Below are 15429 nucleotides of genomic sequence, written 5' to 3'. Positions count from 1 at the left end.
GCTGCCAGTAATGGCTCCGCCATGGTGCGAGTGTTGAGCATCAGCACTGCTGAGAGGACCTTGCTGAAGGGATTCACAGGTGGCGTGGCAGACCTGGCTTTTGCTCATCTCAACTCCAACCAGCTGGCGTGCCTGGATGAGGCTGGCAACCTTTTTGTCTGGCGCCTGTCCATGGATAAAGACAAAATCCAGTATCTTGTCGAAGCAAGCCTCGCATCAATGTTTTTATAGGGGTTACATGTGAATGCAACCTCAGAATTGCAACCTCTTTCATAGCCTTGTCAGAACAGCAGCTTGCAGGAGGGAATTCAATAGTTCTGCCCATCCTAGAGAGTATCAGATGAGTGTTTGATCAGCCTGTGCCTGTGTTCTGCACTTGAAGCTGTAACTTGAAATTGTAGGGGTGACATCTCTGTGCTCTGGTCTAGTAAAAAGTAGTTTCTGGTCCCCGCAAAAGTAGTCCAGAAGGATTTTAGTGTCTGTACTTGCTGGCCTTAAACATGGACAGTGTCAGCTCAGCCATGTGACAAAGTATTTTACTCATATTTCTCTGGTTCTAGCTCTTTACCTCAGTTACTTTTCTGAGGAAGAAGATGCAATACTATCCTCTCACTCAGTAACTTCCTTCCAAACCTGTCACTCTAGTTCTTTTGGTGGTATTTTACTGCTTGATTCATTGCCCCAAATAATTTTCTTTTAAATGCTAGGAGTGTCTTTTCAGTGCTTTTGGGAAGCACATCAGTCTGTGGGATGTGGTGTGTTAAGCTGTGGCTTCTGAATTTTAATTGTATGCAATCATTCCAATAGCAACTGGAGCAAAGTTGTAGTTGTTTAAGAACTGATTTGTATGGATGGACCAGAGCACTCAGCCTGGGGCAATATGGTAGGTTTTCTGTCTTTCTGTGTTGTTGCAATGCTAGCTGAAATCATTTAATCTGTCCATCAGCAGTTGCATGGACTGCACGTTCAGCATTTGCTCCCGTTGTGCTTATCACTTTCCTGTCTGCAGTCTGCAAGAAAAAATTATGAGAACTATTAACTTCTTACTTTTACTTTTCAACTGAGAAGAAAAGTTGCCTGCCTTTTACTTTTAGCAGAGTACTTGTACCTAATTTCTTTTTGAATCTCAGTAAGCCAAAAAAAAAATTGACTTTTAATAGTATTTACCAGAGGAGCAAACCTGAATAGGTTATTGCTGAGTATCAGTTACAGCCAGAAAGTTTTGTTTCTTAACTGTGGTGATCAGAGAGGAGATCTTGGTGAACATCAAGCGGCCTGACAATACCCCACTGAACACCTCTCGGAGAATCATCTGGTGTCCTTTCATCCCAGATGATAATGAAGAGAATGGTGAAGAGGGAAGTCAAACGTTGGCATTGCTGCATGAGGACAGGGTAAGGAAATGTTGCTTTTGAAAGCCTGACCCTTATTACCATTAGAGGGAGAGAATCTAATAAAGAGTCCATACGGTTAGAGATGTCAAGGCTTCTGCTTAGTCCATGCTGGGGATCCTTCAGTAATGAGATTCAGGATTCCTCTCACCTGAGGAGAGGTTGTGCTGATCTTTCTCAGGGGCTCGGGAGGAAGGAAAATGAGAACTTTTGTTCACCACCAAATAGTGAGGACCACTAGCAACAATGTGGAGGGCCAGAGGCATCATTCATTTATTCAGGCTTCGCCAGTAGCCAGGGGAGGGGCTGGTGAGCAGCAACGATGACTTTGACCAGCAGTACTTATGTACAGCTGGGTGCCAGGAAAGCATCTAATGGCCAAATCAGGTGGGGAAAGGAAGGTTTGTGTCACATAGTTGCCATTGGGCTGATATGTCAGGTAAAAATGTGAAATTCTCAACTGGGTCAGACCAATGCCTGTAGAAACAAGCCTATATGTATGCACGTTTGTTTTCCAGGCAGAGGTATGGGATTTGGACATTATCCGAACAAACAACAGCTCCTGGCCAGTGGAAGTGCCTAACATCAAAGAAGGCTTCATCGTAGTAAAAGGCCACAGCACGGTATGAATCTATTTCATTTTCTTTACTACTGTCGCAAAGGTGATCACTGCACATCATTTAGGTTCTCTTTGGGTTTTAATGTGTCAGGAGCTGGAGTTCTTAGGACATTTTGCTGTTTAAAAAAAAAAAAAAAATAGGTTCTTACCAATCCAGCCTATCACCCACAGCCTGCTACTGGCTATGTGCATGAGTTAGTGGTAAGTAACCTTTTTTTCAAGAGCCAGAGTGGGTTTGTAGGCATTTGCTTTGAGTATGGCTCTTGAAACACTGGTGTGGTTTAACCCGGCTGGCAGCTCAGCACCCCACTGCCCTTCACTCACCCTCCCTCTCTGGGATGGGGGAGAGAAACGGGAAAGTGAAGCCTGTGGGTTGAGATAAAGAGTTTATTAAGACAGGAAAATCTGTCTAATCTACTAATCTGTCTAAAATCTACTACTAAAATGTGTACAAACAAGTGATGCACAATGCAGTTGCTCCCCACCTGCTGACCGATGCCCAGCCTAACTCCGAGCAGCCGCCACCTACTCCAGCCAGCCACCCCTATAAATTGTTCAGCATGACCCCAGATGGGATGGAATACCCCTTTGGCCAGTTTGGGTCAGCTGTCCTGGGTCTGTCCCCTCCCAGCTCCTGCTTCACCCCCAGCCTGCCTGCTAGCAGGACAGAGCGAGAAGCTGAGAAGTCCTTGGCTTAACGTAAGCACTGCTCTGCAACAATTAAAAAACATCAGCGTGTTACAACACTTCTCATCCTAATCCAAAACATAGCACCCTGCCAGCTAGTAGGAGGAAAAGTAACTCTATCCTAGCTGAAACCAGGACAAACACCTCTATTTCCAAGAGCCTGTTTGACAGCCTGGTCTGTGTTTGAACTCTGTTGTTACGTATTCTGGTAAACGGAACACCTAACACTGTTGTTTATTGTTGGATGAGAAAGGGAAAACTAAGCCTGTTGTTATTTTTCTATGATTCCCCTAATAATTGTAGTTATATCTGTCAGTACAGTGAACAAGGCCTAAAGCTGAGCATTCAGAAGGTGATATTTTGAGTATAAAAGACAACTGAAAAGGATCAATTTCTTAAACAGGTTAATGACAAAGTAATTGTATCACCTAGATAAAACAAAGTACTTAATGCTCGTGAGAAACCAGAAAATCCCAAGTGAGTTCTGTTTATAACATGAGTAATGGTGGGAACAGTAGCAGCATAATCTATTGCACTTAAATTTGCTGTTTGGATTGTTAATGATTATTATTACAAGAAAAAAGCGCTTGTCGGTTTTTCTCGGAAGTTTTAAGTTGTCTAGTGAGACATATGTTAGAAATCACTGTGATCTTGTGAACAAGCCGATGTTTTATCTGCTTGTTAATCAAACTCCTATGTGAAAAGAGTATACTCTCTCCTTGAAGAGCTATAAAATTACTTTTCTGTGTCTTTTTTTCCTCCTTGGTTTAGTACCTGAGCGAGGGAGCGCTTTCTCCAGATGGAACTGTGTTGGCCACAGCAAGTCATGATGGCTTTGTCAAATTCTGGCAGATCTATATTGAGGTTCAAGATGAGCCAAGGTAACTTGAGAATTAAAAAATGAAGGATCTTACTGTGCTGCGGAGCTCAGCTGCATTTTCTCTGATAATTGTTTTGTTACAGGATCACCTGCAGTGGTTATTCTCAGGATGCTATAAAAATGCAGGGTGAATGTAAAGTAACCTGTTAGTGAAGAGTTCTGTTTTATCACTGAATATCACATGTGCTCACAGTTTGGTGAACTTAGGAAAAAAGCAAAGAGCTGTGTCTGAAAACGTGCATTTTGTGCTTTGCGGAGGTTTTAGTCAAAGTCAGCCGGTTATTCTCTCTTGCAAAAAAGTCATTCTCTTTTGCAAAGCAGAAAGCTGCTCTGAGCTGTTCATCACAATGTTGAAATCTGTTACGTATTGTGTGTTTGTTAAGATACCATACCAAAGAGCAGGACATGACTTTATTTTTTGGTCACTGTCTATGGCAGTGTGGTGTGCTCTTTGGACAAGGGAAAACGTGGTCAGATCCCACTTTTTAGCTTCCTCATTTACCACTCCATGCACACTTGATGTTTTCTCTGATTCTTTCCTAGGTGTCTTCATGAGTGGAAACCACATGATGGTAGGCCTCTTTCCTGCCTGCTCTTCTGTGACAACCATAAAAAACAAGACCCAGAGTAAGGCCCCAATCCTGTATTTTGCATATCAGAATTAGGTAGTGCCTTTGAACTCTGCCTTTGGAGAGTTTCTTGTAATTGCATTGTACTTGTAAAAAATTTTGCTTTGTGGCAGGAGCAAGTCCTGTCATCTTTGTAGTAAGATGTAGTAAGTGTAGTTAAGTCTAGTGATGGAGTGCTCTGGAGCACAGCCTAAAGTTACCTTAATTCTAGTGTCAGTTCCATGAAAGTAGTGACAGTTCCAAGTTGATGGGTCCTCTTGGGTTTGTGATATGGTCAATTTTTCCTGGCCAAAAAGCAAGGCCTTTTGTCTTTCAAATGTCTACTGTAGTTGATATAAAAAGTAGCTGAGTAGCTGGTTTTTTAATTCTTTCTTCAATCAGGTATGGTCATATAGTTCTTGAGATCTACAAGAGCTATACCGGTTTCTAATCTGCCTTGCAAACAAAGATTTTCTGGGAACTTTGCTGTGACGTGCTTGTGAGGAACTTTTCTGTGAAATGTCCTGATGGAACAGGTGGTTGCTCATTAAGATCAATTCTGTTGTGTCTACAGGGTTCCTTTCTGGAGATTTCTCATCACAGGAGCAGATCAGAACAGAGAACTGAAGATGTGGTGCACTGTGTCTTGGACGTGTCTGCAGACTGTCTGGTAGGTGTTTATACGCTCACTCCCCTGGAGGGTTGGATTTTCTTTGAGAAATTGTAACAAAGCTCTCAACTTCCAGCTATCCTTACTTTGCAGAGGTGACCTTAATCTCCAGTGGAGTCTACTCCAGCCTGAGTTAGAACCTCATCCTTTGCTGATCTTAGATGTTTGTTGGAAGCTATCAGGGCTGTGGTAGACTGTCAGGTTGGACTTCTGTAAGGCAGGGGAGGCTCATCCTTTTACGCACTCTCATTCATGTTACCAAGACCTATCATCTTCACTTTGGTCTGTAAAGCGTACATATAGCTATAGCACTAGGAGAGGAATTCCAAATTGCACTCACTGAGTGATTTCTTCTGTAAAAATACTAGATACCAATCTAGGATCTCTTCCTACTATTACTCTTTCTGATTTAAATATTGAGAAGCCACTATGTCAACAGAGCTTAAGCAGTTCTATGAGGCTTATTTGCTGAGCTATATAGGTCCAGAAGTTCAAATTATATCGTAGTCCATCCTTTCACTCAGCTTGCACTGTTCTTTGATTTTACTTTTTTGCTGGTAGATTGTGGCATCTATGATCACATGTACATGTAGAGCCCCTTCTGAATTGGCATCTTAAAATGAGAAGAACGTGGCGTACAGCTGAGTGCTGCTTTTTCTGTTCCACACTGCAGAAGTCCAAAGCCTATTTTGGTTTGGTGGATTTTTGTTCTTAAATCTGTAGCGTTGGCTCGTACCCTCCTATGACTGTGGCATATGTTAGGTAATGACAAACTGTCACTTTTCATATAAACGTTCAGAATCCATAACTTGATTCTATTCTGTGATCTCCTTTGCTGGTCTTGTGATGTCAGCACTGATTTCTGGCAATTTTCCTTTTGTTTTAGTGGGTGGTGATTGTGCTGTAAATTCATTAAGGTGCATTTTAACTAATTCAAAGGAATTGTTGTGGTTGTGCTAATATAACTTACTTTCTGTACCTCCTCCCATCTTGTTTGTGGATCTAGCTTTTCTCCTGACATCTTCAGCTCCATGAGTGTTCTTCCCAGCCTGAAAGTCTGCCTGGACCTCTCCGCTGAGTATCTGATACTGAGTGATGTGCAGAGAAAAGTAGGTGGCTCATTTTTTGCTGGCTGTGTGGGTATCAGTGACAGAAAAAGAAACATTTTTTGTGACTGGTTCTGCTGCCTATATCTAGGCTTTGCATGTTAATAACTAAAAATGCACAGAGGTTGGCCTCGGCTATTTCAGTATAAAATGACAGATGGTGACAATTCAGCTGATTAATCCTGAGGAGCCTTAAGGATTATTTCTCACTCCAAAGTAAACTTATTTGAAGGAACCTATGTCTGGCACAGCAGGACTGAGTTCCTGATCAACACTAACTCACATAGCAGTGTGGTCCCCTGGGATGTCCTCTTTCAGATTGAAATGTCTCAGACCTTATTCCTTGTGTTTTTCCTGTGCTTTCAAATCTTTTTCAGGTCCTAATGCTGTGCTCTGAAAGCCCTGTGATTTACCATTTCTGATTGTTCCAGGTCTTGTATGTGATGGAGCTGATGCAGAACCAAGAGGAAGGCAAAGCTTACTTCAGCTCCATCTCAGAGTTCCTCCTCACCCACCCAGTCCTGAGCTTTGGCATCCAGGCAGTGAGCCGCTGCCGGTTAAGGCACACTGAAGTGCTCCCAGCAGAAGAGGAAAATGACAACTTGAGTGTCGGTAGGTGACAAAGAGCATTTGGCTGCTGTCTGATCAGGTTGTCTTTCTTGACTGATTCTGGCTTTCTCGTGAGAGGCTTGTTGGTTCTTCTGGGCAACCTGATCTAGTGGACAGCATGATCTTTAAGGTCCCTTCCAACCCAAGCCAGTCTGTGATTCTTTTACTCTCTAGGAAATGCATCTGAGCAGCTAGAGCACTTCAGAATAGCACAGTGGGGTGGGTTACAAGGGACCAAGCCCGTGGAGAATTGTCCCATGCAAGCATTCCTTGATTGCTGCATCCTTTTGCTGTTACCTTGTTCCTGACCACCTACCTCTTTGTTATTAAAATGTTGTTATTAAAATTTTTAAAGGTGCTTTGAAAAACATCAGCATATTAGCATGTTAGAAAGATTCCTGGACTATCAGAACAGCCCTGTGATATGCCTGTTCTACATAATTAGAGTTAATTCATGTTGTTGATACTAGAGGCATACTGCTCTGAAACGCAGAAAGAAAAATGACTGATATGTTTAGCAAGTCAGGAGCAGAAGTGGATGAAGCTTCATGTCCCTGATTGGTGTTTAGATGATTAGGGTAATTTGCATTGGAATGCTTAATTTAGTCTCTTTTGGGGGAGTTTTCCTTTCTAATTGGACTCTTTCTTTTGTAGCAGTGAGAGTGATACAGATCGTGGCTGAATGTTTTCAGTGCTATCTAATGGGAGATTTTTGCAAGGCTACAGTTATTCAAGCCAGGAAGGATGGGTCATGCTCTAGTGTGAACTTCTTTATGATATAAGCTAGTGTGTCTGTTAAAATATAGCCAACCAATCATGTCAACAGGTAGTTTCAGACCTCAGCTTCCCCCACTCTGCCTTGTGAAGTATACTCTTGCCTTCCATGGGGCTTATTTGATTTGATTAGAGGGAATTTGATTGCTCTCACTTTGGAAAGTAAAAAGAGTGCAGGATACACTTCACAGGGTGAATTTACCTCTGAAGTGGGGAAGTGATGAAGCTGTGTTGTGCTGGTTCTCTGCTGTGTCCTCTGCTCTGATGACTTTTATAGTAGTTTGTTGTTTCTGTCCAACTTCATGTTTTACTTTTTGTCTTATTTTTCAGAAGGTGCTCAGGGAGCAGGGGCTGTTGAGTCAGCGGCAGGCGTGCTGATAAAACTCTTCTGTGTGCACACTAAGTGAGTATGCCTGGCAGCTACCATGGGCAGTGGTCCTTATCCTACACTGACCTGTTAATTTACAGATTTATTTTGCTCATAAGAAAAGCTGCTTGGACCCCTAGCAACTTCTAGCTGTGGTGTATTCCATATGTCCTTACCAAGAAGGGGCCCAGCATGATGCCATGGCAAGCTAGTATTTTTGTTGCCATGAGTACACAGTGATTTGAGAGTTCTGCTGGTGTGTAAGTCCTGGGAAGCACCTCTCACGTGCTCTGAGTGCCAGAACTGGGTGATAGAGCTGAATGGGGATCAGCTTCTGCTTCTTTCATCACAGGTTGAAAACACTAATGTATATTCCAAGGGAGTCAGTTCCCTTAAGAGTTTTCTAACCTTTAGACTTCTCTTGGTGATTTCTAAACTAATCAGAGGTGCTTCCTTTTTTTTTTTTTTATTTTTCAGGGCCCTACAGGACGTGCAGATTAGATTCCAGCCTCTCCATAGTCCTGATATGGGTGCATCTGTGCCTTCCCATGGCTCTCATGAAGAATTTGGTGAGTGTTTTTGTTTGGTCAATCTTCAGTACTGCAGAGTTTTTAAAAGTTGTGATTTCTTGGCAGAAGGGTGGGGAGGCAGGAGGAGTGGGTTGGAAGGCTTATGGCAGCTCTGGGTGTCTCTCCATAATAGAGTGTCATGGTATAAAAGGTTCTCAGGATGGACCACTTGGTTAGAGCCCAGAGAGAGTACAGAGCATAGGGATACGTTAGGGTAGGAGTGCTAACACTTTGTGTACACTTGGGTTCACCTATCGAGGTGGTCTGGTGCCAGAAACACAACATTTGTCTCTTGTCAGGCAGAAGAAATCACAGTGACACTGGAGCTTTGGGGTAGGAGACAGGGCTGTGTGTGGCGTGCTCTGGTGAATGGTTCATTCACCATTCTGGGATGTGGCCGTTAAAACTGGCACTGTGTTCAGAGGAGAAAGGAGGGTTGGACCTCTCATTATCAAAGACCGATAACATCCACTCTTTAGCATACAAAGAGTAAGCAGAACAGGGGTTTGCCTTTCCTGTAGCTTTGATTAGTGTGTTGCAAGGTTGTTCCTCGTTCCTTTGGAATCCGGAATCTGGTATGGCTGGCAATGACAGAAGTTCATACCTTGTGAAATTTAAACTTTACCTTTTGGGGAAGTTCCTGTAAATTGATTTGTGTTTCTCTCTTGGAAGCCTTTCCAGACCACATAGCCGATCTAGGCACAGAAGGGCTGGGATCTGAAAAAGGATCTGTTCATGGCTCTCAACCAGACTTGCGACGTATTGCTGACCTGCCTGTACCAGCAGACTTCCTTGCTCTCTCAAATGATGCCAAACCAAAGTTGATGACTCCAGATGCATTCATGACACCGAGTGCATCTCTTCAACAGGTAACCAGAGGAGAGTGCTGATGGTGGTGGTGCAAGGGATAAGTGTGGATTTTGGTGCTTTTGGGAACTTTCTCTGGGCAGGTGGGCTAGAGGTAGGCAGATAGGCTAAACTGACTCACTGCTCTGCTTTTAATCCAACTGCATAAGGACATATTGGCATGTCTAAATTGCTTAGTTGGTCTATACTTGTGTCGCCAGTGCTGTATTGAGGTGCAGAACTGCTGGTGTAGCTGTGTTGTGTAGAAATGTGTGTGCTAGATAACTGTCTGTGCTGGGAGACTGCTCTTACTGGTTTACACACATTGTTTGGGGTTGGGAGATAGCTACAATGGCAGAAAACCCTGTCAGCCTGTGCTATGCCTGCACATCCTGTCTGACAGGATCCCCTGAGAATGCACATCTAAAATGATCAGGTAGGTAAATGTTTTGCATGAGATCTGCAACTTGGTAGTCTGGTAGCTCAGTGAGTTTTTTGAACCTGACACAGCAGACACATGATTGTCATCACAGTTTGTGTGTGTACTGGAGGAGCTTTTGTGAAGATGGGCAGCATGTAGAAACGTGCAGAAATTGAGTTTTGTCTTTTTTGTCTTTTCTGCCTTTGCCAAAGACTTGTCAAAGAGTTCTTCTGGAGACAGTGATCTCAGGTTGAGTACTGTTGCTGTGTTATTCTGTTACATTTTACCCCTGTATATTTTCTTGTAGATCACCGTATCTCCAGGCAGCAGCGTCAGTTCCCTGACTGCAGTCACAGCCATGAGTAGCACTTCTGTCACTGATGCCTCTATGTCCAGGTAAATAGAGCATGTATTAAATAATACAATTCCAATACTGTTCTTCAGTGTGGGGCAGAACTGTGGTGCATCCTGTAGGAGAGGAGATTGTTACCGGAGTTAGAAACTGGTCCAAGTCCTGAAGTCCCTGTATGGACAACTGTTTGCATCTCTGATGCAGCGTGGAGCATGCCTGTTGTTTTTCCAGGGTGCCAACAACAGTGTTTCATTTGTGCCTCACAGGGGTTCTCTTATTGCATCTCAGTGTTGTTGCTTTACATGCTTCTCCCAAAGGGCTGTCATTGTTTACAGGTAAGAGAACACTGCAGCCACTGAGGAGCAGGGAGATAATTGAGACTGTTAGGAAAATTTTACTAGCATTGAGGTGGCTTGGGCTGCATAACAGTGAAAAACTTCACTTCTCGGGGCTGGAAAATGGACAAGGATGTAGTGCACTGTTTCTCCCTGAACTCTGTACAGCATGAATTGAAGATGTAACAGGTCCCTTCTATCATAAACCCCTCAAAATCAATTGTATGGTGGCTGGGAGATGCATTTGCTACTTGGTAGGCAATATCTGACCACGGTGGAAAGGAGAAGGGCTTGGAGAACACTTGTGAATTTGGAGTTGGGTTCTTCCATTGACCTGTGGATCCAGTCTCTTCCCCTTGAGCATTTGATACGGACCTGTATGGTTAAGTTGGCCTGCTTGATTTGCTTGTGTCTATTTTCTGCAGGCCATCAGAAGACTTGACTGTGAGCCCCAAGATGCAGCTGGACACCAGCCTCACGCTGAGCAGCAGTAGCAGCAGTCTCCAGACCAGTCCTAGGAGCCATTCAGTTCTTATCCCGGGCCTCCCTGACAAGCTAACACCAAAGGCACCTGTTCCAGTAAGGCTCCAAATACTGATCCTTCTTTCTCCGTGGGCCTGTACAAGCTGAAATTAGACTTACTTGGATATTAACAGGGCCAACATCTGCCATTTGGAAAACACAGCTGCTGACACAGACCTGCAGACAGGTTTACAATGGCACTTGACCTCAGTGTCAGCATGTCTCTGAAAACTAGAAACAGTTCTAGCTTGTGCTGTCGCTATCACCATGGTTAGAAATGGTCAGCCTTTGTGTTCAGAGACAGTGCTACCTGGGAAGGCTTCTTCCTCCTTGTTGGTCTTACAGGTGTGAAGTAATCTTTTCATATTCCTAAATTTTTCTTTCCAAGTGTGATGTAAAACAAATTAAGACAAACTTAAAATTGAAATATGTTTTCAGTCCTGGAGACATTCACTGTGTGAGAAAAATCTCAAATTTTCTTCAGATGGAATCTCCTGTGAAGCTATTTTATTCACAAATTGCAATGGCAGGTGTCCTGCCAATTAGGAGCGCATTATAGCAAACAAATCATAACCTTTTAGTCCCTATTACCCGCCACCTGATCACCTCCCGTTTCCTCATTGACAGAGTACTACAGGTTCACAAGCCACTCAACGCTCCTCTATACCATATATGTACAATTTTACTTTTTTTTTTTAACATTTTAATTTCTCCCTTTTCCTTTTTGTTCCTTTCTTATGTTTTGAGAACTTGTGATCTTTGTTTTACTGTTCTCACACCGCTCAACCTGTTTTTCTCAAGCTTCCACCTTATTTTGGAGCAGTGAGGCCTTCTACCATCCACTTACCTACTTAGCATTTCTCCTTATTATGACTATACATCTACCTTGCAATACAGAAAATTAGTTCTCTAGTGCAAAAAACACAACTTAGTTTCTCACAAGTGTTAAAACTAATTTCTTCCAGAGAGTAGGTTCTGGAGCAGGGCAGGGAGGTAGAGCTGGTCTTGCATTTCTGTTTGAAAGTGTGTTTGAACTAGCGTTGACATTAAACGTGTTGTTAGTCCAGCTGAGAAGCAGTTAAATTCCTGGCTCTATTTCTGTATTCACCTCCATGCAAGTCAAGGAGAATGATGGTTGGAGAAAGGTTATGTGCTGAAGGGTCAGTGAATGCTTCTGTGCCTTTAGCTGATAGACGTGGAAAAAATGTGCTGCTTTTGCCCTGCAGTCTCCTTACAAGTATTGGAGTCCTTCTCCATCTGCTGAGAAAAGGGGGAGGGAGCACAGGGGTCACGCGAAGAAAAGATACAGCTGGCTTTTTCCAGAGCTGGTTGACAGTGGTTGGTTTAAGAAACTGGTGAGTCTTGGGGTGTCTCCACATTACCCTGAAGGTTTTTGTTTAATTTTTTTTAATTCAGGTCACACCAGGAAATTCTTCTCTAGCACTGGAACTGCAGGAAGTGGAGCCCTTGGTGGTGCCCCAGGCTTCTCCCACCCGTGAGCGTTCGCCAGATGTCATTTCCTCTGCTTCCACAGCCATGTCCCAAGATATCCCAGAGATTGCTTCCGAGACCTTGCAACGCAGCTTCGCAGCTGCTCCATCTGGGCTCCCTGCGGAGGTGCTGGAGCCCAACCATCATGCAGACAGTATGGCATCTGCTGCCTCAGCCTTACATTTGCTGTCTCCAAGGAACCGGCACAATTCTGAGCATAGCCACCACTCCTTGGACATGCCTCCAGTGGAGGTAGACAGACTGAATGCTCCGTCGTTACTGGAGACTGCTTTAACTCAGGAAAATGCATGTTCTGACAGCGTTGTGGGTCAGCCATGGCCAGCAGCTCCTGACATAACCAGAGAAACTAGGAACAGCATGGCAGACAGGTAATCACTTGGGTGTCTTACTTAGGGCAATTTCTTCACACTTCACAAGTTGCTGCCTTGGTGAAAAGCTCTTTACACTGTGATTAAACTAGAACAGTTTTCATCCCTCCTTTTCCTTAAAGGATCAGATGAGTCAGCCTTCCTGTGTATATGCTGCTGAATTTCCTAGGTCAGCTCTAACAGTTTGTGCTCTCTTACACACCTTTCAGAATGAAGGATCTCTTAAGGTGAAGTCTGCTTTACTGGCCTTCATGTTCACCTCAGAAGAGACTTGAGCAGGGCTTTTTTTTTGTATCTTACCTCTAGAAATAAAACTGGTTCAAGCTAAATTCACCTCAGGGTGATCTCCCTGCATGTCCTTATTGAAAGGAATCAAATAGCACATAATTGACAGGTGGATTTATAGGTTAATTGTATTCCTCCTCTATGATTGGCTTTGTGCAGCCAGCGTTATAAATAAAGTACTTATAAAAGTGAGGAAATGAATTACAATGCCTGTGTGGAACAGGCACGTAGAATGGGGCAAAATTATGTCTGCTCGCTGGAAGCAAACCATTATGCTGGGAGCACTGCTAGAATTCACTGCAAAATTAGTGTCCCCATCTTCTAGTTGGACTGGAATAGCAAGATGCATCTAGCACCTTCAGAGTCTCTCTAGGCTAAGACTGTGTGTGCCATGAGATCCTTGTCACCAAGAGAAAGCCCTCACAGCTGAGGATGCTGTTTTAGGAAACAGTCTCAATTCTGGTGGCTGTGCGGAAGTCACTGAGGCTCTCTCTCCATGCAGTGTTTTTGCTTTTGCTCATAATTTGAAGTTCAGAAAGTAATTCTGTGGGAGTTTACAACTCTGCTTAATACCACTTTGTCTTGAATTGTCTTGAATTTGTCTTTGTATTCTTCAGGGTTTCTCATATCAGAATATCAGATTGGTATCTTTGGTTCTGAGATATTCCACTTGTGCATGAATTTGATTTTTTTTGACATTGTAGCTCAGTTAAACCACCAGCATATGTTAAGTAACAAGCGCTCACTTCTGTATAAAGATCCTGCATGATCAATTCAAATAGGCCTGCTTTGTGGCTTAAGAGTGTGTGCAGTTTATGTTCAAAGCAGTGGATTATCTACCTCTCTTGCATGGGTATTTGTTGGGACATTATGTTAATAGTTAGTGCCCGAAGCATAGCTGGGCTGCTTTGTCCTCTTACAGCCTCCTGAAAGACGTGGAGAAATTCAGTACCTTTAAACAACACTTGCTGCTCTCAGGATCTGTGCAGATAGGTTTGCTTTGGTTTTATTGTTGTTGGGTTTGGGTTTTTACTTCTTCTATCAGGATTTCCCATGAGAAGTGGGGTGAGCAAACAACCAAGCTGAAAGAGACTTTAATGATGGGACTTCCTTTTTTTTTTTTTTTTTTTTTTTTTTTTTAATTCTTTAGCCCAAGGGATGAAGTTGAAGAAAAGCACAAGAGCTCTTCCTATCATCGACACAGCTACCACCTGCTGCAGCATGACAGCCAGGATGCTAGTGCAGAACAAAGGTACAAGAGTGCTCAGCCCCCTCTCTCGCCCTGCATGGACTCAGTTCAGGCTGCATTCGTGCTTCTGTCCCCAGCAGGCCTTCACGTGTGGGGTGAATGTCTTTGCTTTGTCTCCTGACTTACTGTGTGTATGCAGTCCAGCTTCTGTAATGTTCTGGTGACTTCAATTGATCACAGTTGGCCTCCAGACACTGTCCAATTTACTGTCTGTAGGGGAGGGTTTGGCTGTGCTTCCCCTAAAAGCATGGCCAAATTTTGTTTAATTACTAGTGTAACCTTACTAAGGGAGCAGTTTGTAAATCCTGTGCCTTAGATAAGGTAGCAAAGTTATCGTAGGAGTCAGTTTCTTCTTTCTGACATCTTTTCTCCCTCATGAGCCACCCTAAAGCTCCATGGGCAAGTCCTGTGTGCCTGGTGAGCTCAGACCTGTTTGACATCTGAGGGTTCATTCATAATCTACACTTTTAATTCAGAGTCTGTATTGGATGGCTGGTCAGCAGCTGAAAGACTCCAAGGTACTGAGGTTCATGCAATTCCTGGGCTCGTTCTGATTCTCCTCGGTTCCTGCAATACTTGCTGCCTTAACCGCGCTCTCTCTGTAAAACTCCAAGGTTATGCTGTGCTTGGGTTCCCTGCTGGGCCAGTGGATGCATCCTAGGGTTTATGTGCTAGTGTGTGTATGCAGCAAGAACAGACATCCCTTGCCATACTGCCCGAACCACAGCGGTCTGTAATGCAGAGACCCTGCAGGTCCTGTCACGCAGCACTCATGCTCAGCCTTGGCAGACCCAGATGGAAATGGAGCAGCCCCTGCTGAGCTCTGTAGAGGTCTCTGTGTTAAAGATCGAGGTGGGAGGCATCCTCAGCTGGGTGACTCTGGACGTGTGTGGATGCAGAGCAGAGTGCGAGCTCCTCTCCTTCTAGTGAAGGCTGATGGTGTCCAGTACTGCAAGTGACGTCCTCTCCCCTGCTGTTCCTTCATAGTGACCATGATGATGAAGTTGCAAGTTTGGCTTCTACGTCAGGTGGATTTGGTGCCAAAGCGTCCACGCAGAGGCTGCCTGTGAAGGACTGGAAAGCCAAGGCATCCCCTCGGGCTTCCCCAAAGCTAAAGCGGAAGGGCAAGAAAGATGACGGGTACGCTGGGCTTGCCAGGATCCGAGGGGCTGTGGGACCAGCTGTGCAGGACCTGACAGAGCTAATAGCAGCAGGGCTAGGGTCTGAGGCTGGGCTCTGGCCGAGTGTTCCCAGCCCTC

At 44.0% G+C, this 15429-nt stretch overlaps 1 protein-coding gene across 1 annotated transcript in view; it reads left to right on the top strand.

Annotated features, from left to right (window-relative positions):
* EDC4 (enhancer of mRNA decapping 4) overlaps window positions 1–15429 on the top strand; it is a 32725-nt gene that overhangs the window by 6817 nt on the left and 10479 nt on the right. Inside the window, exons 5-20 of the mRNA XM_032195711.1 lie at window positions 2–191; window positions 1247–1394; window positions 1910–2014; window positions 3469–3578; window positions 4121–4204; window positions 4760–4855; window positions 5862–5964; window positions 6393–6573; window positions 7675–7747; window positions 8189–8280; window positions 8953–9149; window positions 9855–9943; window positions 10660–10813; window positions 12173–12636; window positions 14072–14173; window positions 15158–15310. Of these exons, the coding sequence (XP_032051602.1) occupies window positions 2–191; window positions 1247–1394; window positions 1910–2014; window positions 3469–3578; window positions 4121–4204; window positions 4760–4855; window positions 5862–5964; window positions 6393–6573; window positions 7675–7747; window positions 8189–8280; window positions 8953–9149; window positions 9855–9943; window positions 10660–10813; window positions 12173–12636; window positions 14072–14173; window positions 15158–15310 (2341 nt within the window). The remainder of the gene's footprint in view (window position 1; window positions 192–1246; window positions 1395–1909; window positions 2015–3468; window positions 3579–4120; window positions 4205–4759; window positions 4856–5861; window positions 5965–6392; window positions 6574–7674; window positions 7748–8188; window positions 8281–8952; window positions 9150–9854; window positions 9944–10659; window positions 10814–12172; window positions 12637–14071; window positions 14174–15157; window positions 15311–15429) is intronic.

The sequence above is a fragment of the Aythya fuligula genome, chromosome 12 (genome assembly GCF_009819795.1).
Source record: "Aythya fuligula isolate bAytFul2 chromosome 12, bAytFul2.pri, whole genome shotgun sequence".
NCBI classification, from domain to species: domain Eukaryota; kingdom Metazoa; phylum Chordata; class Aves; order Anseriformes; family Anatidae; genus Aythya; species Aythya fuligula.
The sequence above is the reverse complement of the archived record's forward strand: the minus strand, read 5'-3'. Positions and strand labels throughout refer to the sequence as shown.